The 25,271-nt window shown below is 47.2% G+C and overlaps 1 protein-coding gene across 2 annotated transcripts in view; it reads right to left on the reverse strand.

Moving 5' to 3' along the window:
• LOC146834956 (sterol carrier protein 2-like) overlaps window positions 1-19,644 on the reverse strand; it is a 372,999-nt gene extending 353,355 nt beyond the window's left edge. Inside the window, exon 1 of one of the 2 annotated variants that reach the window (XM_085602598.1) lies at window positions 19,440-19,644. In XM_085602598.1, the coding sequence (XP_085458724.1) occupies window positions 19,440-19,493 (54 nt within the window). In that variant the 5' untranslated portion in view covers window positions 19,494-19,644. The remainder of the gene's footprint in view (window positions 1-19,439) is intronic. The other variant, XM_085602597.1, reaches the window with a different exon arrangement.
• Window positions 19,645-25,271: the final 5,627 nt, after the last annotated feature.

Here is a 25,271-nt window from a genome sequence, read left to right on the forward strand (position 1 = left end):
CTGTGCGCGCTTATGTAAAGTCGTTCCCTGAACAGGCCGTCTAACACAGCGCACTACTTGTAAGGGGGAACATTGGGTTCATCAACATGGCGCCCGTCGAACTGAGCACTCCTCGTGACCACTGGCCCCTAGTACTGTGAAGCAAGGCATACAAAACACAGCGCTACGCGCAATCAGATGCATATGGAAACGTTTGCGTAGAACAGTTATCACAACGCGTTACTCGTAATCAGTTGCATATCATTACCTTCGAGCAGAGCATATAACACAGTGCGCTACTCGCGTTCCTGGGCAGGTAATTAATTTCGAGCAGAGCATATAACACAGTGCGCTACTCGCATTCCTTGGCATGTAATTTACTTTCGAGCAGGGCATATAACACAGTGCGCTACTCGCATTCCTTGGCATGTAATTTACTTTCGAGCAGAGCATATAACACAGTGCGCTACTCGCATTCCTTGGCATGTAATCTACTTTCGAGCAGAGCATATAACACAGTGCGCTACTCGCATTCCTTGGCATGTAATCTACTTTCGAGCAGAGCATATAACACAGTGCGCTACTCGCATTCCTTGGCATGTAATCTACTTTCGAGCAGAGCATATAACACAGTGGGTTACTCGCAGTCCCGGTCTTTCCGGCTGGGGAAGCAGGGTCGGTGGCGTGAAGCGCCACACGAGGGTAATGTCAGTCAGTTCTTTGGGCGGCTTCCAGCGGGGAGGGTGACCGGACTTGAGGAGCGGGTCCCTATGCTCCGGTGCAGTTCACAGAGCACCGCGCTCAGTATTACCAAAGGGGGGACACGGACAGGATCCCTCGGCGGGGTCTCTCCGTCGCGCAGGCAGGGGAGGGGACTCCCACGGAATGGACAACCCGGGCCAAGTGCGGTGTGGTTTCCAGACCAGCAGGGGGCGCACCAGGGGGGATCTTGGCCTCCGGGCTTACCTCCGTCTCGGCGTCAGCAGGCGTCCGTCCTCACGACGTTGGGGGAACTCTGCCCCGACCTTGCGCACCTCCTCACACGGCTGCGACGGCAGCGACGGGGCCCCGGGCTTCGCCTGGGCCTCGCGACACAGCAGGGCACTCCTCCAGGCCTCCAGGCCGCGGCGGTGAGCGCGCTGGCTTCGTCGCCGCAGGGGGGGGCTCAAATTAAGGATGGGGTAAAGTGCTCAGCGGAGCACGCTGCCGGGGGTCCCAGACCAGGGCAGGGAGCGCGGGGGTCACAGCGCTAGTACCTGGTCGATCCCCGGTGGCTTGGCAATCGGTTTAGCAATTAGTTCAATAGGTTAGCTTGGACACGCAGTCTCAGCTCTGGCATTCAAGGCTTACAGCTCGCTCTTGTCATGCAGTCTCAGTTCTTAAAGTTAGGTTCCAGTTCTCAGTTGACAGATAAAGTCTTTTGGCGCAGATGTATCTGGCGCCCTTAAGGGGTTCTGTTACAGGGGTAGGAATGGAGAGGGCGACTAGGTCCTTCCTAGTCAGGCTGGCAGAGAGTCTCTGGGTCCTCCTACTACTGGGCAAGATCAGTGGGATTCACAGGGCACCTCACTCACTTAAGAGGCAGTACCTAAATCCTGTCACTCTCAGAGGCATAAGTCCCTGGCTAGGCCCTACCGCCTACACTCCTGGTGGATTCTTCCAGCTCTGCTTCACCCCAATGGCCAACTCACCACAAAGGTTTCCCTCCCACTCTTAAGTAGCCCTAGGTCAGGTGACCTCTAGCCAAGGCGGCAAAAGTAAAACCCCAACTCCCTTCTAGAAGGTTCCAGCATCTTCCAGGAGCTTCCCCACTCTACCTATGGGACAAAAAGGCGGGCTGGTTTCGCAACATTGTTGTGGGTCCCAGCCAGTTCCTGGCAGCTAGGGTGCTACTATGAAAAACGACCACCCTGCAGTAGCAGGGGTCTGTGGCAGCCATCTTGGGAGAAGTAAGCACCTGCACCTTAACACTACAAAAACGAAAAAAATGAGGGAAAAAGGGCCAAGTCCAACAGTGTCTCTGTTACTCATCAACTTTTCTAGTTTTATGCCCATGCGTATTTAGCAGAAAATATAATTGTGTGGGTAATCCCAAAAATGTAACCAAGTCGAGACTGTGCTTAATATGCTTGCTGGCAGAGTTTGTCATGGAATTCAGTTTTCGATATTCGTCTTTCAAATGACCGCAAGGGCCCTGTGCCTGACTCCCTGCCCAAGAATCATGGTCAGCAGTGGGCTCTCTGTTCAAGGCTGCCAGATGCAGTGGGGGCAAAACAGATGTCAAATTATGAAGTGGTAAGTCAATGGGTAGCACAGGCATGCAGCCGTCCCAGCCTTTCAGCTAACACATCTGCTCAATAAAAGGTTCATTAACAGCAAATGCAGAACACGGACATTGATGAAGAAAGAGTAACCACAATGGCAAATCAGAATGCAAGCACGGAGGCCTCACGCTGCCATCCTGATCGCTGCAAAAGTGGTAAATGCAATGCCAATGAAGAATGAAGGTGCATAGGCCTCACACTGGTGTAAGTGCCCCTGCAAGTGTGCCCCACAGCAACAGTAAATACAGAGCGAAGCACATGCTCCTCGGGGCGCTCAATCTAAAAATTACCACTGATATGTGTTCTTGCAGGTCTCCGGTCTCATCATGTGGAGTCAACCAATGTCCTCACGCCAAAACACTGGCATTACTGGATCTGGGCTGCCGGGATCATGCAAACACAATTACAAACAGGGGACTCCATTTCCTTCTCCTATTTAGTATTTTCTATACCATTTAAAGGGAGACTTTCAAGAATTCAGCCTTAGGTCCTTATCTTCCTCTACACAGTTGTATACAGCTCCTTGTTAAAAGTTGAACAAGGTTAAGTCAAAACGGTCAGTATATATTCTATTATGGCATGAACCCATAGCCTGCTCAAATTAAACGTAGCCACATACCTTACAGAAGAATCCTAATAAAGAGCAAGTGCATCAAATCTCCACGGCTATGAGCCACAGATGAACTGCCACTTTCAGAATTTCCATTGGCTTGCAGATAGCTCGCTGGATAATGAGGTGCTTCCACTGGGATGTTTCCCTTTAGAAGAATTTTACAGAGGATGTGGGGTTGGGACGGTAGCCCATCTTTCTGTGTAAGATTGCATCCTTGGCCATGTCATTGGCCACTTCATTTTTCAAGTGTTAGCCCTTGTCAGGCCTCAGTATGACCTGTCCTAACTAGCCTAGTCCAGGCCCAGTGAGCAACAAAAGATCCTTCTTGCTCCTTACTCTTGGATCCAGATTCGAATCAGTAGGTGTACTTGGTTTAACAAACAATTTTTGGGAAGGGGGAATCAGTAGAGCAGCGCGGACACCGACCAAGCCTTCTTGAATACGCCATAATTTAGTGGCTACATTCAAATGGGTCACCCCTGCTCAGTAGTACTCCCTATTTGTATGCAGATGACACGAAACTGCCCTTATCCTTTGATAAGGATACAGAGCTAGCTGAACATCGCTTCCCTGAGGGCATGCAAGCCGTATCAGGCTGGATGACAGAATTATTTTTCCAGCTGAATGCGGCTAAGACCGAGATCCTGCTGTTTGGCTCTGCTCAAACAACTTAGTCCCCAAACTGGTGGCCTGCTATGTTAGGCCCCGCTCCTACCCCGTCACTCATGGCAAAAAATGTAGGGGTCCGTTTGGATAATTCTCTATCTATGAGAGACCAAGTCATGGCCACCTCAGGGGCCTGCTACCATACTCTGAGTCTTTTGCGCAGAGTGTTCCTGTGGCTGCCATTATCAGTCCGAAGAACCCAGATTCAAGCCCTGGTCATTGGCCAACTTGATTACTGTAATGCTCTTTTAGCATCAGCAAATGAGTCCCTCTTGAGTAGACTACCGATAGTCCAGAATGTTGCCGCACGTCTGGCTCTCAAAATGCCTCCTCGTACCTCCTCCCGGCCTTTGCTGAGACAGCTTCACTGGCTTTCCATTCGCCAGAGAATCAAGTTTAAACTCTGCTGCCTCGTCCAGGAGGCGCTTTATGGTGCGAGTCCTAGCTACGGGGCAGACAAATTTAAATTTTACCGTCCGAGCAGGCTTCTTAGATCAGAAGATAAAGGGTTGCTTGTGGTCCTCTGCTACAGGAAATTACGTACAGGAGGCAAAACTTTTGCCTACCTTGCTCCGAAATATTGGAACACTCTGCCAGAGGACCTGCAAATGCCCCAGTCTTCTTCGATTCAGGAAACTCCTGAATACTGAATTATTCCTGGACTGATTGTGCCTGACCTGTCTCTTGTCTTCTCTGCAGCGCGGAGATACCCCTTTGGGGGTGATTCCGGCGCTTTATAAATTCCATACAATACAGACCTACCCCTCATGTAACCATGCACTGTCATGCACACTATATACATTAAGTGTGAACCAGGAGACCAAGTCATGACATACTACATAGATTTTTTGGGCAAGCGAGTAGACACTCACCTTAGTAGAATTGTGTCATGGCCTATTACTGGTAGTGGTAGCCAGCAATGTTAAAAGGAGTATTATTGGGTGTACCTTTTTTTTTTTTTTTACTTTTTTTTATTGAGCATTTTCAAAAATTAGAATAACAATCTCTGGCATTGCTTATAATGAGGGTCATTCCATGAATACATGTAGATTTGTTTCACATCTGGCACCACAGTACAATGATATATACATTCCCCAGTCTATTCCCGCAATTCTTTGGCCAATCTATGTCCTCGACAGCACCCATCCCCTCCCCGGCCATTTCCCAATTTCTTTAGTCACTGAGTTCTAAATCTGAGTTTCCCTTGGGGGGCTCGCATATATCCCCTCGGTAGCTGTTCCATCCCCCCCAAGGGTGTACATCTTTAAAGTAACATACTAGGACTGTTTTGGTGAGCAGCAAAAAATAATGTAGAGCACTTGGAAATGTGTTATATGGCCTTCTGAGTAAGAAAACATAGAGTCTGTTAGAATGATTAAATGCGCCAAGGACTCCTGGGTTTGCAGCTATAAATACTTCACCCACACTCACAAGAATGATAGTTAACCATCCGACACACCCACCCAGCACTCCACTGAGACTTTCCTTGTAGTAAAGTCACAATTGCAGACAGCCCCAGAAACTAAAATGTCAAGAGGCCGGTCAAGTTGCAAACAATGTGCCACATTAAAATTTCATTACAGGTTACAGAGTAGTAGAGGGGAGACTCAGGAGTCACGTTAGAACCTATTGTTATAGAAAGAGTGGTGGATGTTTACTGAAGCCTCCAAGCAGGTACGGCAGAAGAAATGTGCAAGAAATATCAAAGCATACTTTTATGCTGAAAGATGAGGACAGTACCTGCAAGGAACAGTAAACCTTGACACCATGTTAAGTGTCTGTGCCATGAGTAGGCAGAAAACAGGCAGACAAGCCAAGCAAGCTAGACTATGGACTCTGTGAAATGAATGGCTCTGGCTCATACCTTTTCTACAGGGGACTTCTTCCAAAGCTGAACCAGACTAAGCACTAGTGGTACTGCCTCATCATTAGGATAATGTAGTTTTTGAACAACAAAAACTGTTCAAAACAAGACTGTTGACAGACTCCATAAACTAACGTATATTCTCCTTGATCTAAATGCCGAACATGTAATGATGTATTTTCATAGAGAGGTGCACTTTACATGTGTCTCATGAAGACTGATAATCCAGCACAGCCTCTGTGGCATTTCCCAGGCTGCTTTGTTTTGCTAGCCTCTCTAATTGCCTATACTGAGGTGTTGGGCCAGAAGAAAATCCGTTATGTTTGTAGTACGACAGGAACAGCCAAGAGAAGTAACATAAAAATAAATGCCTTTCCATTCATTTACCCATTCTGATGGCTCTTGGATAGACTGTCGCTGGACTGTGGTGGGTGTATAAAGAGTTTATTTCGTGCTCGGTGTACACACCTCAAACTCTGTCAGCTGGCTAGGGGATTTTACACAAACAAGCTCAGCAGCAGAGCATACCAGGACAGCTTCAGCAGATCATCAGGCTTTGTCCTAGCTTTGAGAAAATGGGCTCCCTGCAGCTCCACATATACAATGCAACGGGAAGGTCTTAGTGGACAGAGATCTTCCCTTTGCTAGAGAAGGTCTCAAGCTTATATACTCAATCACTGGCATTTGGGCGGTAGCTCGTTGCCAATCTGCTCAACTTACTCCAAATATTCAAAAGTCTAACAGTTAGGTTTGGATAGTGTTAGACCTGGCCCTTTCTGCAGGGTTATCCCCAAACATTTTGCCTTCCTCCGCCTGTTTTCCTGATCTTCCTTTTTTTGGCTTTAAGACTCTGGGACCTTTACCACTGCTAATCACTGGTAAAGTGCATATGCTCTCTCCTCAGTCAACACGTTGAAAAAGATTTGACTATCGTTTCATGGGTCTCTGTGTTGAACCCTTCAAAAAGGCTGTAACAGGCAAGTTAATGGACCCGAGCTTCTTGCAAAAGAACAGTGTATCGACCGGGAGTCACAGGAAAATCTTTGTTAAAGGCTCTCATGTGTCTCTCAAGGAACTTAATGATTCATGGAATAAGGCTCGGTTTGGGCTTAGATTCCTGGACCTTTTTGGCCAAATCACAAATGCTAAGGTTTTTATGTAGCGACAAACGAAACAGTAGAGACAAACTCTCCTCTCTGATGCTGCAGGATATTGTATAACGCTCTGACGAATTCTTGCAACTTATTGTTGACATAGCCAAAAATATCCAACTGAGAACAGATATTTTTTAAGATCCATGACTACATACCTTAATAAAGCAAAAGGAGACATTTGAGATGAGGAACGGCTCAATAGCTGGGGGTAGGGAGTCCCTCACAAGGAAGAGCTCAATCGACCATTCTGTTGGCAATTTGGGTAAGGCTGAGGTCTTTCCATATCTGTAGCATGTCTCAGACAAACGATTTTGGAATACAATTCTCCAATTCCATATAGGAATCGATTCTAGTTGGAGAATTCATGGTTTTAGGAAAAGAATCCTGGAGAATAACAGCTACTGCTTTTGTGATCTAAAAATTAAGTATACCTTAATACGTCTTTGTTTAGATGTTTTTCTTTTTTATGTGAGAGGAAAAGGATTTGCCGTTCAATTTTGAGTAAGTATGGAAGTAGAACACGTAACAACGCACAGGTCACTTTATTTTCAATGAAGTATTTAGACAGATTATTCTCGAGGTACATTCTTTTTTTTACTAAAGAGGTTGTTTTAATAATCTCCTGCATTTTTATTTTTGTAACACCATGAGAATTTTGTTGGTTTCGGACAACTGACTCTGGGCCATTTTACAACATTACAATTATTGATTTGTGTAAAAAGATAGATGGTTGAATGAATTATGGTGCACTGTACACATAATCTTGAACAGTATGATATATGTAAGGGGATTTCAATCGGTCTAATGTGCTTGTTAAATGGAACATAGTATAATTATTAAACTATGCATGTGTAGAAATTATGTTTTGTTTAAAATTTAAATTTCTATAAGAAATATTATTTTTTATTTTGAGACTATTCCTACATGCAGTCTTATATTGTTGGACTCTACTGAATACATACCTGACACAAAAATATGGTATCAGATAGATGAATGAATGCAGAGACCAATATCGTTTTCTTTTGTCCTTTCACAAACTCAAACTAGGCTAATGTCACACTTGTATTGCAGTTATGATCAAAGGTCACTACTGGACGAAAACAGGTGTCCTATTACTTCTGATGCACTGGGTAAACACTGGTTCGCCTTGTGGGTCTGATATTAAGACCTACACAAAAAGGCATGTTGCCCATGTTCCAAATATTATATGTATTTCACAGATGCACGCATCAACAGCAAGCTAGACTATGGGAATGCATTCTACATCGCAACAACACATTTTACATATATATCTCTACCCAAGTCACTAAGAGGCACCACACCATCCAGAACACGGTAGCCAGACTCACACTCAACCTCCTTCATGCACCCATATCGCCTTTCACCACAGAGACCTCCACGGGCTTCCCACCGACAAGTGCGCTATGTTCAAAGTACTCACACACATTCAAGGTAATAGACAACTTAGGCCCCAACTACCTAAACAATTTAATCAACTTTCACACACATACCAGACACCTCAGCTTTACCAGTTTAATGCTCGCGGCGGTTCCACGCTACTATAAAGAGAGCTGCCCCTTCTCGTACCTGGCTCTTAAACCCCCCCTACATTAGGAACGCTTACTCTCCTCAAGAATTCAAGAAGAAACTGAAAAAGTGTCTCTTAAGATAATGCTTCAGTCTGGACTCCAAACCCTGCTCTGTTTCAGAGCCAGGATACCCTCACGTGCGAGATGGGCACTTTACAAATAACATAACATTTAAACATACAAATTAGTGAAATCCCAAGTTTTGAAAATACAGCTTATGAATTTAATCCTAATACTTCTTAAACCTCATATTTTCACAACTGTCTTCAAATATTAATAACGCTTCTCTTAGTGGTGCAATTGTTTGAAACCTTTTGACAAGGAACCTGAAAAGCCCAATATATGTGGGTGAGTAGGACTAATAATGCTTGATATGCCTCCTGGTCTGGTGCACCCCGCAGTCAACAAAGGGGCACCATTAGTCACTCATCATGGAGAGGAAGTCTTGTACTAGAATACGGTCTCGAGAATATCATCTGGCATAAATATTGTCCTAAATATTCTTTACAAAAATGCCGCTTAGGAGTCAATAATAGAAAATCTACACTCATTGGGATAATATTTTTGTAAACGATATTTCTGTATCCACTACGGTGACACAACTTCAGCACATCTCTCTTCCTAGATTTTCTTGTTTGTGGTGGTGTGGGGGGGACTGGGTTCACATGACATCATTGTCCAGCATCCAACAAGAGGATTCAAAATCAAGGCGGACCTGGGGAACTTCCTCAATGGTGAACCTCTTTGCAGCCTGATGGCGGTGGTTGGGCTGCACCAACACCCACCAACCCAGACTCCCTAATACTTTGACAGCGGTGGTAATAAAATAATCTAGGCCACTTTTTCCTATTATATATGTTACTATCCGCATTGAACAGGAGTAGATGGGCACGGGATGGCTGAGGGGACTGACTGAACTAATTGTATTCAGTGCTTTATGCTTTCAAGAAGTTTGGGGGGGAATTTAAGTGTGGCTTGTCAACTTTATACCAAGGGTAATTTTGAAAAAGAGATTGTACTTCAACTTTAAAACAAAACAAAAAAACACCAGGGATGCAAAAAGTGAGCACAAAGCTTTGTGGAAAGATTTAATACGATACAAAAACAACTATAACAAATGTAGATACAGTAAATATCATTCGGATATTCACTTTTGTATGCAGTAACCGGTCTGTGCTGTGTGAGTTTTAATTCTTTGGTTAAACGATTTAACAAGGGGAATATAGTACACAAGTTCTACCTCAGTTGTTGTGCTTAATTTTATTATTTTCGGGATACGGTGCCCCAGGCTGGTATGGTTCATCATGTGGTTCCCTGAAGACTGGGTGTCAGACTTTAGTAAATATGCTTTTCGGCTGCTCACACTGCTCGATACATCACACCACAGAGAGCTAAATAGGTGTCTTTGTTGGCGTTCTGTGCCTGCCACAGAGGAGGGTGGAGTAAATACGAACTTGTTGAAGTGCTTTATGCTGTATTGTGCTTTAATAGTGAATATATTCGTGCAATTTACAAGTGCTGTCAATGATTGATGGCTTTGCATTTGTTTTAATTATATTCAAGATACGTTCTGTTGAGCCTCCTTACAATGTGTCTCTGTCTTTCCTTTCTTGCTGGGGTCCCTGTACCTATGATTTCCGCAGTTTAATTATGGGTGAAGGCAACAACATTGCATGAAGTGAGCACACCATTACTGAAGCTATCTGCCTTGCTCTTTAAAATATGTTACCTACTTTTTATGTCAAAGATAAAACATGTGTAAGTGATATCCTGAACGTCTGTGTCTGTGATCTTATATATACTAATGATTTTCATACATGGCCGTGAAAACATTCACATTTCCGCTTTGACAAAATGACCCACGTGAGGAATAGATAATTAGCATAACTGAATTGCTGCTTACCATTTGAAGATTTTGTTTTGCCAGCTGTAAAAACAAGGATATCAAAAAAGCACATCTAGGTTGGTAAAAGGACTACTTGTTATCTTTTACATTTGCTCCAAAATAACACTTAAAAGCGCTCTATGACAACAGCTAAGCAGTAAACCTGTGAAAGCACCCTCACAATATTTTACGTGGCCAGCCCTGCCAAGTGCCATGCATCAAGGGTTAAACTAACGCATTTTAGCGCTTCTTCGCACATCTATTCATTGAAATGCATTAGTCATGCAATTTAATATTCAGTATGCCTTTTATGCTAGAGGCTTTCAAGGCTGTGTATATTTATTCAGGACACGAGTCTGGGGTACACGTGAGTGGATGGCGTCCACCCACTTTTTTCACAGGGTGACCGGCGTCCACCCTGCCAATAATTTGGGCCCCACTGAATAATGTGCTAAACTCGTCCCGGTGTAATTTCCAAACACCGGGACACTTTCAGCAGCGCCTGCACATTGTCTGCTTTCCATCTCCAACATGCAAAACAACAGTAGATGGACAGAATGCAGATCAATGTCATCCATTCACCCCAGTACAGAGATCTGGGCCTAAATCCATCGTTTTTCTGCTCACCATGCCATTCCAGTTTGAGCCCAGCCATATGCAAATCAGTCTTGACTCTGTGCCTCATGGGAAGAGTCCAGCCCGAACTGCCAAGCCAGGTCCTCCCTGGACTGGAAACAAGCATCCTAAGACCGGTTTCGGGGTTTCACCCCTCTTCAGCCAGGATAGCTTGATTCCAGTGGCATGGAGGACACGGGACCCACATCTGGGCATACCCGTCCCTCTCAGGGTGACAAATGCAAATCAACAGTTGATGGACAGAATGCAGAACAATGTCATACACTTACCCCAGTACAGAGATCTGGGCCTAAATCCATCGTTTTTTTGCTCACCATGCCGTTCCAGTTTGAACCCAGCCATATGCAAATCAGTCTTGACCCTGTGCCTCATGGGAACAGTCCAGCCCGAACTGCCATGCCAGGTCCTCCCTGGACTGGAAACAAGCATCCTAGGACCGGTTTCGTGGTTTCACCTCTCTTCAGCCAGAATAGCTTGATTCCAGTGGCATGGAGAGCACGGGACCCACGTCTGGGCATACCCGTCCCACTCGGGGTGACAAATGCAAAACAACAGTTGATGGACAGAATGCAGAACAATGTCATACATTCACCACAGTACAGAGATCTGGGCCTAAATCAATTGTTTTTTTGCTCACCATGCCTTTCCAGTTTGAACCCAGCCATATGCAAATCAGTCTTGACCATGTGCCTCGTGGGAACAGTCCAGCCCGAACTGCCAAGCCAGGTCCTCCCTGGACTGGAAACAAGCATCTTGGCGGAGTGAGCTAAAGAATGATGATGGATTAAACCCAGATCAGTTAACTGGGGGTGAGTGCTTGCAATGTTCAACACTCCGTCCATCATCCCCTTTGATTTTGCTTCCATCTGCAACAAGCAACAACGTACAGGCGGGGCTTTCTTATTTAAGAATCCGGTTGGGCCCAAAACAAAGGCTGAATTTGAGGGGTCATCAGGCCTCCTTTTGTTCGCGTCTCTTGGCTGGGAGCAGTCAGGAGCCTCACACCTGATGCAAATGAAGAGGAGGGGAAACAAAGGCTCACACCTAGTTAGCACTTCACACATACTTAAAAGAAGCAGCTGTTCACTTTGTTCAGTCCCTGTTCAGGAGCTATGCATACACTGTAAGAATATCAGATATGTTGGTCTTTCTCAATATTTTCACAGACCAAATTGCATTTATATGGAGCTTACTTCCGCTGAGGAGGCTTTAAAATTATTTATGTACTACTATTTTTTCTTGTCCCGCGCCGTGTCATACGCATTGATGTCACTTCCAAAATAGGTCAGTCCCCCCCCCCATTTCTTTTCTCAACACTTGTGTCCTGTATTTATTACTGTTACAACAAACAAATGATGGACGGAATGCTGACAATGCAGACATTCTCCCCCAGTCAAGAGATCTGGGTTAAATCCATCGTTCTTTTGCCCACTACACCACCCCAGTTCAGACATGGCCATATGCAAATCAGTCTTGACCCTGTGCCTCATGGGAACAGTCCAGCCCGAACTGCCAAGCCATGTCTTCCCTGGACCGGAATCAAGCATCCTAGGACCGGTTTCTGGCTATCAGCCGTCATCAGCCAGGATAGCTTGACTCCAGTGGCGTAGTGAGCACGGGTCCCACGTCTGGGAATACCCATCCCACTTAGGGCGAAAAGCGTTACAACAAACAAATGATGGACGGAATGCTGACAATGCAGACATTCTCCCCCAGTATTGTCAGCATTCCGTCCATCATTTGTTTGTTGTAACGCTTTTCGCCCTAAGTGGGATGGGTATGCCCAGACGTGGGTCCCGTGCTCACTACGCCACTGGAGTCAAGCTATCCTGGCTGATGACGGCTGATAGCCAGAAACCGGTCCTAGGATGCTTGATTCCGGTCCAGGGAAGACATGGCTTGGCAGTTCGGGCTGGACTGTTCCCATGAGGCACAGGGTCAAGACTGATTTGCATATTGCCATGTTTGAACTGGGGTGGTGTAGTGGGCAAAAGAACGATGGATTTAACCCAGATCTCTTGACTGGGGGAGAATGTCTGCATTGTCAGCATTCCGTCCATCATTTGTTTGTTGTAACGCTTTTCGCCCTAAGTGGGATGGGTATGCCCAGACGTGGGTCCCGTGCTCACTACGCCACTGGAGTCAAGCTATCCTGGCTGATGACGGCTGATAGCCAGAAACCGGTCCTAGGATGCTTGATTCCGGTCCAGGGAAGACATGGCTTGGCAGTTCGGGCTGGACTGTTCCCATGAGGCACAGGGTCAAGACTGATTTGCATATCGCCATGTTTGAACTGGGGTGGTGTAGTGGGCAAAAGAACGATGGATTTAACCCAGATCTCTTGACTGGGGGAGAATGTCTGCATTGTCAGCATTCCGTCCATCATTTGTTTGTTGTAACGCTTTTCGCCCTAAGTGGGATGGGTATGCCCAGACGTGGGTCCCGTGCTCACTACGCCACTGGAGTCAAGCTATCCTGGCTGATGACGGCTGATAGCCAGAAACCGGTCCTAGGATGCTTGATTCCGGTCCAGGGAAGACATGGCTTGGCAGTTCGGGCTGGACTGTTCCCATGAGGCACAGGGTCAAGACTGATTTGCATATCGCCATGTTTGAACTGGGGTGGTGTAGTGGGCAAAAGAACGATGGATTTAACCCAGATCTCTTGACTGGGGGAGAATGTCTGCACTGTCAGCATTCCGTCCATCATTTGTTTGTTGTAACGCTTTTCGCCCTAAGTGGGATGGGTATGCCCAGACGTGGGTCCCGTGCTCACTACGCCACTGGAGTCAAGCTATCCTGGCTGATGACGGCTGATAGCCAGAAACCGGTCCTAGGATGCTTGATTCCGGTCCAGGGAAGACATGGCTTGGCAGTTCGGGCTGGACTGTTCCCATGAGGCACAGGGTCAAGACTGATTTGCATATCGCCATGTTTGAACTGGGGTGGTGTAGTGGGCAAAAGAACGATGGATTTAACCCAGATCTCTTGACTGGGGGAGAATGTCTGCATTGTCAGCATTCCGTCCATCATTTGTTTGTTGTAACGCTTTTCGCCCTAAGTGGGATGGGTATGCCCAGACGTGGGTCCCGTGCTCACTACGCCACTGGAGTCAAGCTATCCTGGCTGATGACGGCTGATAGCCAGAAACCGGTCCTAGGATGCTTGATTCCGGTCCAGGGAAGACATGGCTTGGCAGTTCGGGCTGGACTGTTCCCATGAGGCACAGGGTCAAGACTGATTTGCATATCGCCATGTTTGAACTGGGGTGGTGTAGTGGGCAAAAGAACGATGGATTTAACCCAGATCTCTTGACTGGGGGAGAATGTCTGCATTGTCAGCATTCCGTCCATCATTTGTTTGTTGTAACGCTTTTCGCCCTAAGTGGGATGGGTATGCCCAGACGTGGGTCCCGTGCTCACTACGCCACTGGAGTCAAGCTATCCTGGCTGATGACGGCTGATAGCCAGAAACCGGTCCTAGGATGCTTGATTCCGGTCCAGGGAAGACATGGCTTGGCAGTTCGGGCTGGACTGTTCCCATGAGGCACAGGGTCAAGACTGATTTGCATATCGCCATGTTTGAACTGGGGTGGTGTAGTGGGCAAAAGAACGATGGATTTAACCCAGATCTCTTGACTGGGGGAGAATGTCTGCATTGTCAGCATTCCGTCCATCATTTGTTTGTTGTAACGCTTTTCGCCCTAAGTGGGATGGGTATGCCCAGACGTGGGTCCCGTGCTCACTACGCCACTGGAGTCAAGCTATCCTGGCTGATGACGGCTGATAGCCAGAAACCGGTCCTAGGATGCTTGATTCCGGTCCAGGGAAGACATGGCTTGGCAGTTCGGGCTGGACTGTTCCCATGAGGCACAGGGTCAAGACTGATTTGCATATCGCCATGTTTGAACTGGGGTGGTGTAGTGGGCAAAAGAACGATGGATTTAACCCAGATCTCTTGACTGGGGGAGAATGTCTGCATTGTCAGCATTCCGTCCATCATTTGTTTGTTGTAACGCTTTTCGCCCTAAGTGGGATGGGTATGCCCAGACGTGGGTCCCGTGCTCACTACGCCACTGGAGTCAAGCTATCCTGGCTGATGACGGCTGATAGCCAGAAACCGGTCCTAGGATGCTTGATTCCGGTCCAGGGAAGACATGGCTTGGCAGTTCGGGCTGGACTGTTCCCATGAGGCACAGGGTCAAGACTGATTTGCATATCGCCATGTTTGAACTGGGGTGGTGTAGTGGGCAAAAGAACGATGGATTTAACCCAGATCTCTTGACTGGGGGAGAATGTCTGCATTGTCAGCATTCCGTCCATCATTTGTTTGTTGTAACGCTTTTCGCCCTAAGTGGGATGGGTATGCCCAGACGTGGGTCCCGTGCTCACTACGCCACTGGAGTCAAGCTATCCTGGCTGATGACGGCTGATAGCCAGAAACCGGTCCTAGGATGCTTGATTCCGGTCCAGGGAAGACATGGCTTGGCAGTTCGGGCTGGACTGTTCCCATGAGGCACAGGGTCAAGACTGATTTGCATATCGCCATGTTTGAACTGGGGTGGTGTAGTGGGCAAAAGAACGATGGATTTAACCCAGATCTCTTGACTGGGGGAGAATGTCTGCATTGTCAGCATTCCGTCCATCATTTGTTTGTTGTAACGCTGTATTTATTACTGGCACAAAGAACGACAGCGTCGATGAGAGGTGTGGTTCCCATGAATACACCAATAACTTGTTGAGTTTGTGTGGCTGCCTTTTTGGCAGGCTCCTTCATCTTTTTCATTCCCAGTGATAGAGAACTCCTCTGCCAAGCAGGTTGAATGTCAACATGTACTGTAACTTAAAGAGAATTTTTTTGGACGCGTTCATGAAGCGTTTTGCAGCGGGTGTGAACTACAAGCTTTGCAGGGATCACCCCCTGACGAAGGGCTGGGCCCGAAATGCATTGGGGCTTTTGAAATTCTTGTGAAGTAACATGTTGACAATCACGTTTCATGATGTATATATGAAATGAAGTACATGAAGATTGAAATTGATTGAAATTCAACTATTGGAACACTTGATGAATAAATCAATTCTGTAAATCATAAAGTGAATGATGACTTTGTAAAAGCGACATGATCGCCTAGGAGTGCTAACATGAGTTCACACTTGCCGCTGTGAAGGACGCTTTCCATATCATGTACTGTAACCCATGGAGCCCCATTCATCACCCATCCACTAGAAATGCGTGGAAAGTCTCATGAGGGTATTTGCTCCCAGAGTCTACCTAAAAACTATGGAAATTACTGTCACTGTCACCAGGAGGACAAGGCATTCAAGACTAACTATCCCAGAGACCCTCACCGTGCAGATTATTATCAGGCATTCTGTGCCACAATGCAGCACTGCTTTGATAATAGAGCAGTAGTGACTTGAATAGCAACTGTTGCTAAAAATCTGCATCAAATTAACCCCTTCAGTGCCCGCCCCTTTCCCCGCCCAGTGCCGGCCGTTGCATTAGCGGGCGGGGTCTATGACGAGCTGGACTCGTCATGGGCACAGCGCCACCGCGGCCCATGACGAGTCCAGCTCGTCATGGGCACTGAAGGGGTTAAAAAGACAGGTTTGGCCAACATTATTCTTGTCCTGAACCAGCTATGTTCTTGCTCGACGCAATGTTTTTGGTTGTGTTTTTAGGTCTCGCGCCTAGCGTTGCAGTGCGCAACACTGCTCGCGCAGCGAGAGACCTCTTGTAGGGGGTTTCAAAACTGACCTAGGAATCGCACACGCTTGTGCGTGTGCTTTTCCTTTTGGGACACGCTATTGGCCTTTGCGTGCATCTTTTTAACAAAGACAGCACGCAATTGGCCAAAGGCGGGTGCATTGCTCCGCCCATGGCCTATTGGTGTCGGTTACCCGCACTGCCACCATGTTTTTTCAATTATCGTGCCCAGACATGGGCGCGATAATTGAAACCACATGTCTCGCTGTGGCGCGCGCGCTCACCACTCGTTTCTGAAGGGGATGCGGGGGTCTAGACTAGTAGGCGTCTTTTCAAAATCGTTCCTTGTTTTTACTTTGAGCTTTTGGTTACTGATTCAAAGAGTTTGGGTTGCTCTGATCCTAAGCCTGGGTAGTGAATATCTTGCCTTGTCATACAGTCCGAAGTTACTCATTTTGATTGGTCAGAGAACTTTACCACTGACCTTGTTTGAAAATTCCAAGCCTTAATGAAGCAGAGCAGACTCGGAGAGCAAGTAAGTGGGTTTAAACTTGATCTATCAAGTGTAAAATATGGACAGCAAGGGACAGACAACCATTTCTGCACAATGGCATACCATTTTCACTGAAGGGATTTACAGTATTTAGTTTGCACGTGTAACTCCTGTAATTGCTGTGGCTCTGGAACCTGGTAATTGCTAGTTTTAAGTTATTATTAACTTAAACAACGCTCGCTGCGACGTTTTTTGCGAAGCCCTCCTTACGTCTGTGTTTTGCTAAACGTATTGATATAACGCACATTTTTATATAAGTGTGGCTTCGAAGCGCTGTTTCAAAAATAACAAACCGAGATTGTGTGAGAACATTTATTGTAAATCTTAATTTACTAAGATAGACCATTTAACTATCGAAAAGCCTATTACGTCGTCGCAATGTTTAATGGAAACATAATCTTCAACAGATGTTTATGTATGGGGCAGGAGGGGGTTAATACGCACTCAAACGGGTCGGACCTAAACGAGGCACACAGCTCTAAGCAGAGGTGGGCAAGCCAACATATTTGCAGGGAGAGCAGAGCCCGGGGCGAGCTTACAGCACGTGCCGGGTCCTGAAAATGTCTGCCCAAAAAAAAAAAAAAAAGAATCACACAACAAATATCACATAAAATATAGCAAAGTCGCTTCAAAACTAAACAAGCATTTGCAATGCAGCAGGTCTCACATTCCGCGAGTTTGAGCTATTGGCATTGTAAATCACAATTACTTTTATTTATGTTTTGGTTTTTAAAACATAAATAAAAGCATTGTAATTTACAATGCCAATAGCTTAAACTCGCGTAAATGCGAGACCTATTACATTGCAAATGCTTGTTTATTTTGGTATCTGAGTAAAGAATAGCAAACGTTTCTATCTCACAACCATTCTTTTTTTATAAATTAGCTTTATTATATTGTCAAGTGAGTTATGTTTTTGGACTAAAGGATCCTAAATAAGCATCTCAAATGAGTAACGCTGTCCGAAAAGAGTTTACTGATGCATGTAATGTTAGCAGCCACAGAGACGAGAAAGTGAGACAGAAAGTTACAAGCAAGAGCAGAATTGCTGGGGAGAAAGAGACAATGTGGCCAAATTAGGTCGGAGATGGCAGGGAGGGAAAGACAAACGGAAGCGAGAGGGGATAAAAGGTTCCAAAGAAAGCAAAAGGGGACAGAAAGGAGAATAGTGAAATTCGAGGAAAGACGAAGCAACCCAGGGAACATTGAGGTGGAGAGATAAAGGGGGGGTGGAAGAGTATGGTTAGCTGGTAGTATGAAGAAAAAAAGAGAGAAGAGAGAAAAAAGACAAATGGTGAGTGGGAGAGAAAGAAATACAAAATCAGGACAGAGAACGTTGCAAAGTGATAAGTGGGAAAGAATTGAAGGAGAGAGCTGCAAAGATAAGAGGGGGAGAAGAGATATAAGGAAGCAGAGGGATGGAGTAATGAAGGGGCGAAGAAAACACTACAGTGAAAAGACTGATGAGTGAAAACGTAGTGAGTGCAGGGGAAGAAGAAGCAGAAAGGGAGAGGGAGTGTTTAAAGAGAGGAAAGTGGGAAACAAAAGGAGGAGATAAGTTCATAAAGTATGAAGAAAAGCTGGACAGAAGGTGTCAGGAGTTCCCTGGTCTGCAATAGCAGGAAGAGGGCGGATATGGCCTCACATACAAATTAGTCACTTCATTTTTACAGAGATTTATCCAGCCCAAAGAGGTTACATTTGTCACTTCAGCACGTTGTCTAAGTGCTGCTGTGGTCCTGCAATCTGGGGACTGGTTTGAAGCTGGGGCTGGAGGAGGTAATCCTACAGTTCCTAGCTGAGGTGCCCAGTCTGCGAGGATGGAAGGGATACCTGTTGAAAATTCTTTATCTAAGGATAGTATGGGAGGATGTGTGCCAATGGTACATTCTCCTCCGGTTTTGGCACTTCAATCAAAAGCGGTCGTTTTTTTCAGTTCTAAATCAAATCCTAGGTCTGCCACATCCAGAGACAAAACAAGACTCCTTTACTTCCTTAACGTTTTTTTGTAAACCTATGGATACTCTGAGCAATTGAAAGTTCCATGGGGAATGCTGTACATGTGCAAATGTCAGGGCCCATTATGATGGGCAGTCATTTGCTGAGTGTATGCATGTTTATTTTGGACAGGATATGTCACTCACATTACTGGTCCGAAATCATTAACTAGGTCAGTGCTAGAATACACAGCGGGAAGTACATTTTAGTACCGAAACTGCCAAAAGCATGGTAAAAAAATGCATGTTAATGGCCTGCCATAAACACTTGAGGAACATTACAATCGTATCCAAGTTGCCTCCGAAAAATTGGTAAAGGGGGTCATTTCCGATATTTATATCATTACGTGAGATTCTCACTCAAAGCGTCTCGTGTTATGCATTTAAATGCCACACATTAATACCCTGAAAACATTTAAACGTCACACGTTAGCAAAGTGAAAACTTGGTAGCTATGCGTGGATGAAAATGTACCTTTGTCATTCCAACTCCCACGACGAACACCCTCTTGCCTTTTGCCAGAACCATGGCTGCGTTAGACGTACACGGGCTCGTTGAAGAAAAAGTATAAGATCAGCTGGTGCAGGGCAAGCACAGATCGGGATGGAAGCAAAGTTCAGACCTCCTCCTTCGGTGATGCACTCCATGCCCCTCAAGGCTCCACCCAATAGGCGGGGACCTGTCAAAAAAGAAAAAGAAACAGAAGGAGGACAACACCGAGCGCTCTAATTGAAAACAAAGCGGCCATCGCAAAACGTCGGCACGTGTAATTCCAGAACTATAGCGCCAAGTAAGCTCCAGTTGACTAGCCTTAATTTCTAATTTCTGTTCTCATTTGCTATTTGAGTTTTAAACATAATAACACTAAACATTATTATTTGCCGATTTTTTAAATGAATGAGCATATTTCGGTTGGTATGCTGAATCATTTACAATGGTTGTTGTGTTAAACATATTTCCAAACCCTGTATTTTAATAGCGTTTTTATTGGTATGTGCCACTGAGTATTCAAGATGTTTATCAATTGGGGAGAGGATATGGTCCGTCGGCTGCGCTGCCGCCTCTGGTGCAGGAAACCAGGGTTCGAGCCTCGAGGTCGCGTCCACATCCTGTGATTCTGGGCAAATCACCTGAATGTGTAATGTAAATACGGTGCTATGTAAAGCGCTCCAATACCTTCGGGTCGAGTTCGCGCATATATAAATATGCAACAAAAATATAAAATGCGTTGTGCGCTCTACCAGAATAAACGCCCCCACCCCCTTCCCTCCTAGTGACATTGTACCAAACTAAAAGTTTCAGATTGCTACGTGTGACATTTTCATGGTTTCAGTGTGTTGAGTTCCAAATAACTGCCAGAAGTGAACTCCTTTATTACACCTTACACCTAGACAGCAGAGGAGTGCCGGCACAGCCGCCGGCAACAGTTAACTAACTCCAACACTCCAGAACACCTCAACCAACAAGGTAGCGCATGTACAAACCTTGCATGGAACACTGCACAGACATGCCAACCCTCCTGATTCAGGCGGGAGACTACCGATTTCAAGGCTAGTCTCCCGCCTCCCGATTCAAGCATCCAAGAAACCCGATTCCTCGGGTTTTCAGCTGACAGCGCTTGGTATTGTGTAACGTGCTAATTCTTCCAGCAGTAGTCAGAGTGGCGATGCAGGGGCTCTAGAAGGGGTGAAAAACCATCAAAGCCTCTTTAACAAGCGAATGGTCTTTTAAAGACCTGTGAAGAACTCGGGGGCGGCTGTGTGTGTGTCCCCAGGAAGCTGTTTCAGCCTGGGCTGCCACACAGGAGGGGGGGAGGGGGGTGTATGCACTGCCAGCAACCTGCCAGACCAGTGCACAACACTTGCATCACCCTCTCTCTGCCTGCCACTGCGCTCCATGCTTCTGAAAGGTAAGAAAAAAACGTGCATTTGCGTTTCAAATGTCTGGTCCTGCAGCAGCACACTTCCAAAGCTGAAACATGACAGTAACCCGATTCAAGGCCCCATTTTTCTAAAAAATCTCCCACTTAGCTCTTCTGAAATGTTGGCATGTATGCACTGCAAGGTGACTCGAGTAAACATGAGCACCAACACAACACTTCCCCCTCCCTACAACAACAAAAAAAAACAAGCATTGGCATAGCCAATAGGTCTCGCCTTTGGGACCTTATAAGTGTTTAGCCATGAAACAGTTGATGTTGTTGCACTAAGGATATTGTTCTGGATAACTAAACACTTATAAGGTCCCAAAGGCGAGACCTACTGGCTATGCCAATACTTGTTTACTTTGAGAGGGAGAGTACCAGCACTTTTCAAGACAGGCGTAATACTTTTGAATGGAGAGCACCGGCACATCTCAGAAACAAGCAGATGCTCTGGTAAAGAGTACCTGCACTTATATTTTTCCTTTTCAAGCACTGATCATGCCTGCTGAAGATCTACCTGTAGTGTCAATAAGGAATATATGTGTGTCTGCATATCTGTGTGTGCGCGTACACGTGTATGTATGTGTGTGTGTATGCATATCTGTGTGTGCGCGTGCACCTGTATGTATGTGTGTGCTTGTGTGTGTCTATATATCTGTGTGTGCACATGTATGTATGTGTGTGCATATCTGTGCGCTTGCACATGTTTTTGTGTGTGTGTGTGTGTTTACCACATGCACAGCTTTCATTGTTGAATGCTTCAGTTAGCCTCAGTAAGCACCCTGACATGAGGTAGCGGTGCAGTCTACCAGCGTCGGAGGCTGGCGCGTGTCGCCACGCGCCAGCTATAAATAAAGGGCCGTGGCCCGGCTCAGGCAATCGGGACCACGCGGCAAAGTAAATAAGCCATCTCTGTTAATTACTGCAGCCGCGGCGCTAATTACACACTCGCGCGGACGCTTTTCCCCCCATCACACTGGCGACGAGGGTGGGATCGAACCCATTTAGAGCACTTAATGGGTTTGTGATCTCTGGAGGATTGGGAGCCTTTGATCTAGGCCGTGAGTCTACAGAGGTGCTGCCTGTCCTCTGCAAGCCTGCTGTGTGCCCCTGGTAAATCTGTTGCATCCAGGAAAGGCCCTGCAGCCCCCGAGAGTGCCTGGAAAGAAGGGGGGCCATCTCTGCTCACCCTGTTGGAGCCCATGCACGTATGTGCCCCCAGCACCCTGGAAGGGGAGGAAGCTACAGTGAGGCCTAGCACCCACAGGCCACAGAAGACCTCGACAGCGCTTTCGTCACCCTCAGCCAGGCGGCTACTACCACACCCAGGAGGTAAGCAGCGCACATGCCACGAGGTGTGACTGCGTCTGCGCCAAGATGGCGTCGATCCCCGCCATTGAGCCCTTTGTGGTGGACGGCGCCCCCTCATCCCTTGCCCCGCGATGGAGAGACTGGACCGGCCGTCTCCAGATCTACTTTGAAGGGGCGGGCATAGCCCGGGACAGGTGCAGAGCCCTACTCCTCCACCTAGGAGGCAAAGACATCCACCGCATTTACAAAACCCTGGTGGAGGCAACACCCAAAACATATGTGACGCTTCTCAACGCCCTAAATGTGCACTTTGAGCCGATGGCAAACAGGGACTTTGAAAGATTCATCTTTCGCCAGGCCAAACAAGAAGCGGAGGAATCGTTAGACGCATTCCACGGGCGTTTGAAAGAACTGGCCAGCACGTGCGGATTTCGAGATGAACAGGAAGAAATCCGAGGTCAGATGATAATACAAGGGTGCTACTCGTCCAAACTCAGAGTGAACATTCTTCAGGAGGATGGCAAGTCTCTAGCGGACAGCCTTACCCTGGGCTAGTCAAAAGCACTGTCGCAAGCCAGAGCATCCCACATGGAGGCGACCCTCCACGACCCATCAAGACGGAACAAGTCAACGCGGTGGAAAAGGCGAACGTGGTGAGGCCCAAAGCGCGCCAAAATCCAGGGAGAAGACAGCAAGACAAGAAAAGGGAATGTGGCTACTGCGGAGGCTTGCCCCATTGCATGCAAGACTGCCCAGCGAGAGGGAAGAAGTGCAGTGCTTGCGGGTGGATGAACCACTTCGCGGCGGTATGCCGGTCTGCAAAATCACGGAAAGAAGCAGCACAGACAGTGGCTGAAGCACATGACAGTGAGGACATGGACGACGACGCGGGAGACTACCCGATCCACTATGTATTCGCAGTGGAGCAGCCACGACGGAAGAGACCAGGACTTCCAAGGTGCAGAATCAAGATCCACCACCAGAATGTGAGAGCCACCATAGACACTGGGGCCTCGATAGAACTAATGGCTGCCAATGTATATAATCAACTAAGTCCACACCCGCCATTACGCGAAGCAAGGATCAGGGTATTTGCATACGGACAGAAGACACCCATCCCGCTCCTGGGATGTTTCAAGACTGAGCTGAGACACCAGGACCTCAAGATCCCCACCACAGTGTACGTGACCAAGGAAGGAAGCAGTATGCTGATAAGCAGACAATCAGCAGAAGAGCTGAAGCTAATATCATTATTAGCCATGGCGGTACAAGAGGAGGAACTGGAGGCCATCATGGAGGAGTTCGAAGACGTCTTCAAAGGCATTGGATGCCTGAAAGGGAAAGAGGTCTCTCTCCACATTGACCCGTCAGTCCAACCGGTGGCGCTGAGGCACAGGCGCATTGCGTTCCACTTGAGAAAGAAGGTCGAAGAAGAGCTAGAGGCACTGGAGAAGCAAGGGATTATAGAGAAGGTCAGTGTGGACCCACCCCATGGGTGTTCCCGATCGTAGTGGCAAGAAAACCGAAACAGCCGGGGCAGGTCCGCTTCTGCGTTGACATGCGCCTCCCAAACGCCACGGTGAAAAGGGAACGTCACCTAACCCCCACCATCGACGACATCTTGGGAGAACTGAACGGTGCAAAGTGGTTTTCGAAGATAGACCTACGGTCCGGCTATCACCAACTACCACTACACCCGGACTCTCGATACATCACCACATTCTCTACGCACGTCGGTCTCAGGAGATACCGACGCCTCAATTTCAGGATTTCAAGTGCAGCGGAGGTGTTGCAAAACACCATCCGTGAAGTCCTCAGCGGGCTCCCAGGGGTCTTGAACGTAAGCGACGACCTACTAATATACGCATCGTCGATGGAAGATCACCACCGTAGACTTCGCGGGGTTCTCCAGAGGATCAAAGAACCCGGACTGACCCTACACAGAGAAAAGTGCCAGTTCTTAAAGAACAAGATCAGCTTCTTTGGCTACACATTCTCCGACAAAGGAGTTGCCCCGGACCCCGACAAGGTGCGAGACGTACAGGAAGCCCCAGCACCCTCCAACATCTCGGAAATAAGGAGTTTCCTAGGGATGGTGAACTTCTGCGGGCAGTTTGTCCCAGATTTATCCAACCTCACAAAGCCCCTCAGGGAACTGAAGAAATCCACCACCACGTGGCAGTGGGGCCCCAAACAGGAACAAGCCTTCAAAGATACCAAAGCAGCCCTGTCGGCAGACACGACACTGTCATACTTCGACCCGGCCCGATCCACCAACGTCGCTGTGGACGCCAGCCCGTATGGGCTAGGAGCCATGCTCACGCAGTTGCAAGGAAATGGAGAGTGTGCCCCGATAGCATATGCGAGCCGCTCCCTGACAGACACAGAACAGAGATACTCCCAGATAGAACGAGAAGCGATCGCCATCCACTGGGCCTGTCGGCACTTCCACGTCTACGTGTACGGCCATCCATTTACAGTGTCCACAGACCACAAACCCCTCATCCCCCTGTTTCAAGGGTCAGCATCCAAGCCTCCCCGAGGATTGAAAAATGGATCCTTCAACTGCAGGGGTATGACTATTGAGTAGAATACAAACCAGGCTCATCCAATCCCGCGGACTACCTTTCGAGACATCCCAGGGCCGCCACCGAAGCGGAAGAAGAGGATGCGAAGACATTGAAGAATATGTCCGACTCGTATCGGAAAGATCCCGACCACTTCCCATGGTTCTTGAGACCATCGTAGAAGCCACCCGGATTGATGAATGCCTGCAACTGGCCATAATAGCGGTCCAATTGAATGACTGGCGCCCCATTCTGTCCACCAAGCAAAGACCGTCCTGGAGTCAATTGTGCGGGTCAAGGATGAACTTTCGGTCAACAGCAGCGATTGTCTGCTCAGAGGCCCGCGACTGGTGATCCCATCAAGCCTGGCTCAACAAGCCGTGGACCTCGCACACAGGGGACATCAAGGCATGGTTAAAACAAAGAGTCTCGATCCTTGCTTGGCGGCACATTGCGAGTAAATTCCACATCTCGCTAGTATATTCCCGTTGCTGCCATTGACAT

This window comes from Triturus cristatus, chromosome 4_2 (genome assembly GCF_964204655.1).
Source record: "Triturus cristatus chromosome 4_2, aTriCri1.1, whole genome shotgun sequence".
Lineage (NCBI taxonomy): Eukaryota > Metazoa > Chordata > Amphibia > Caudata > Salamandridae > Triturus > Triturus cristatus.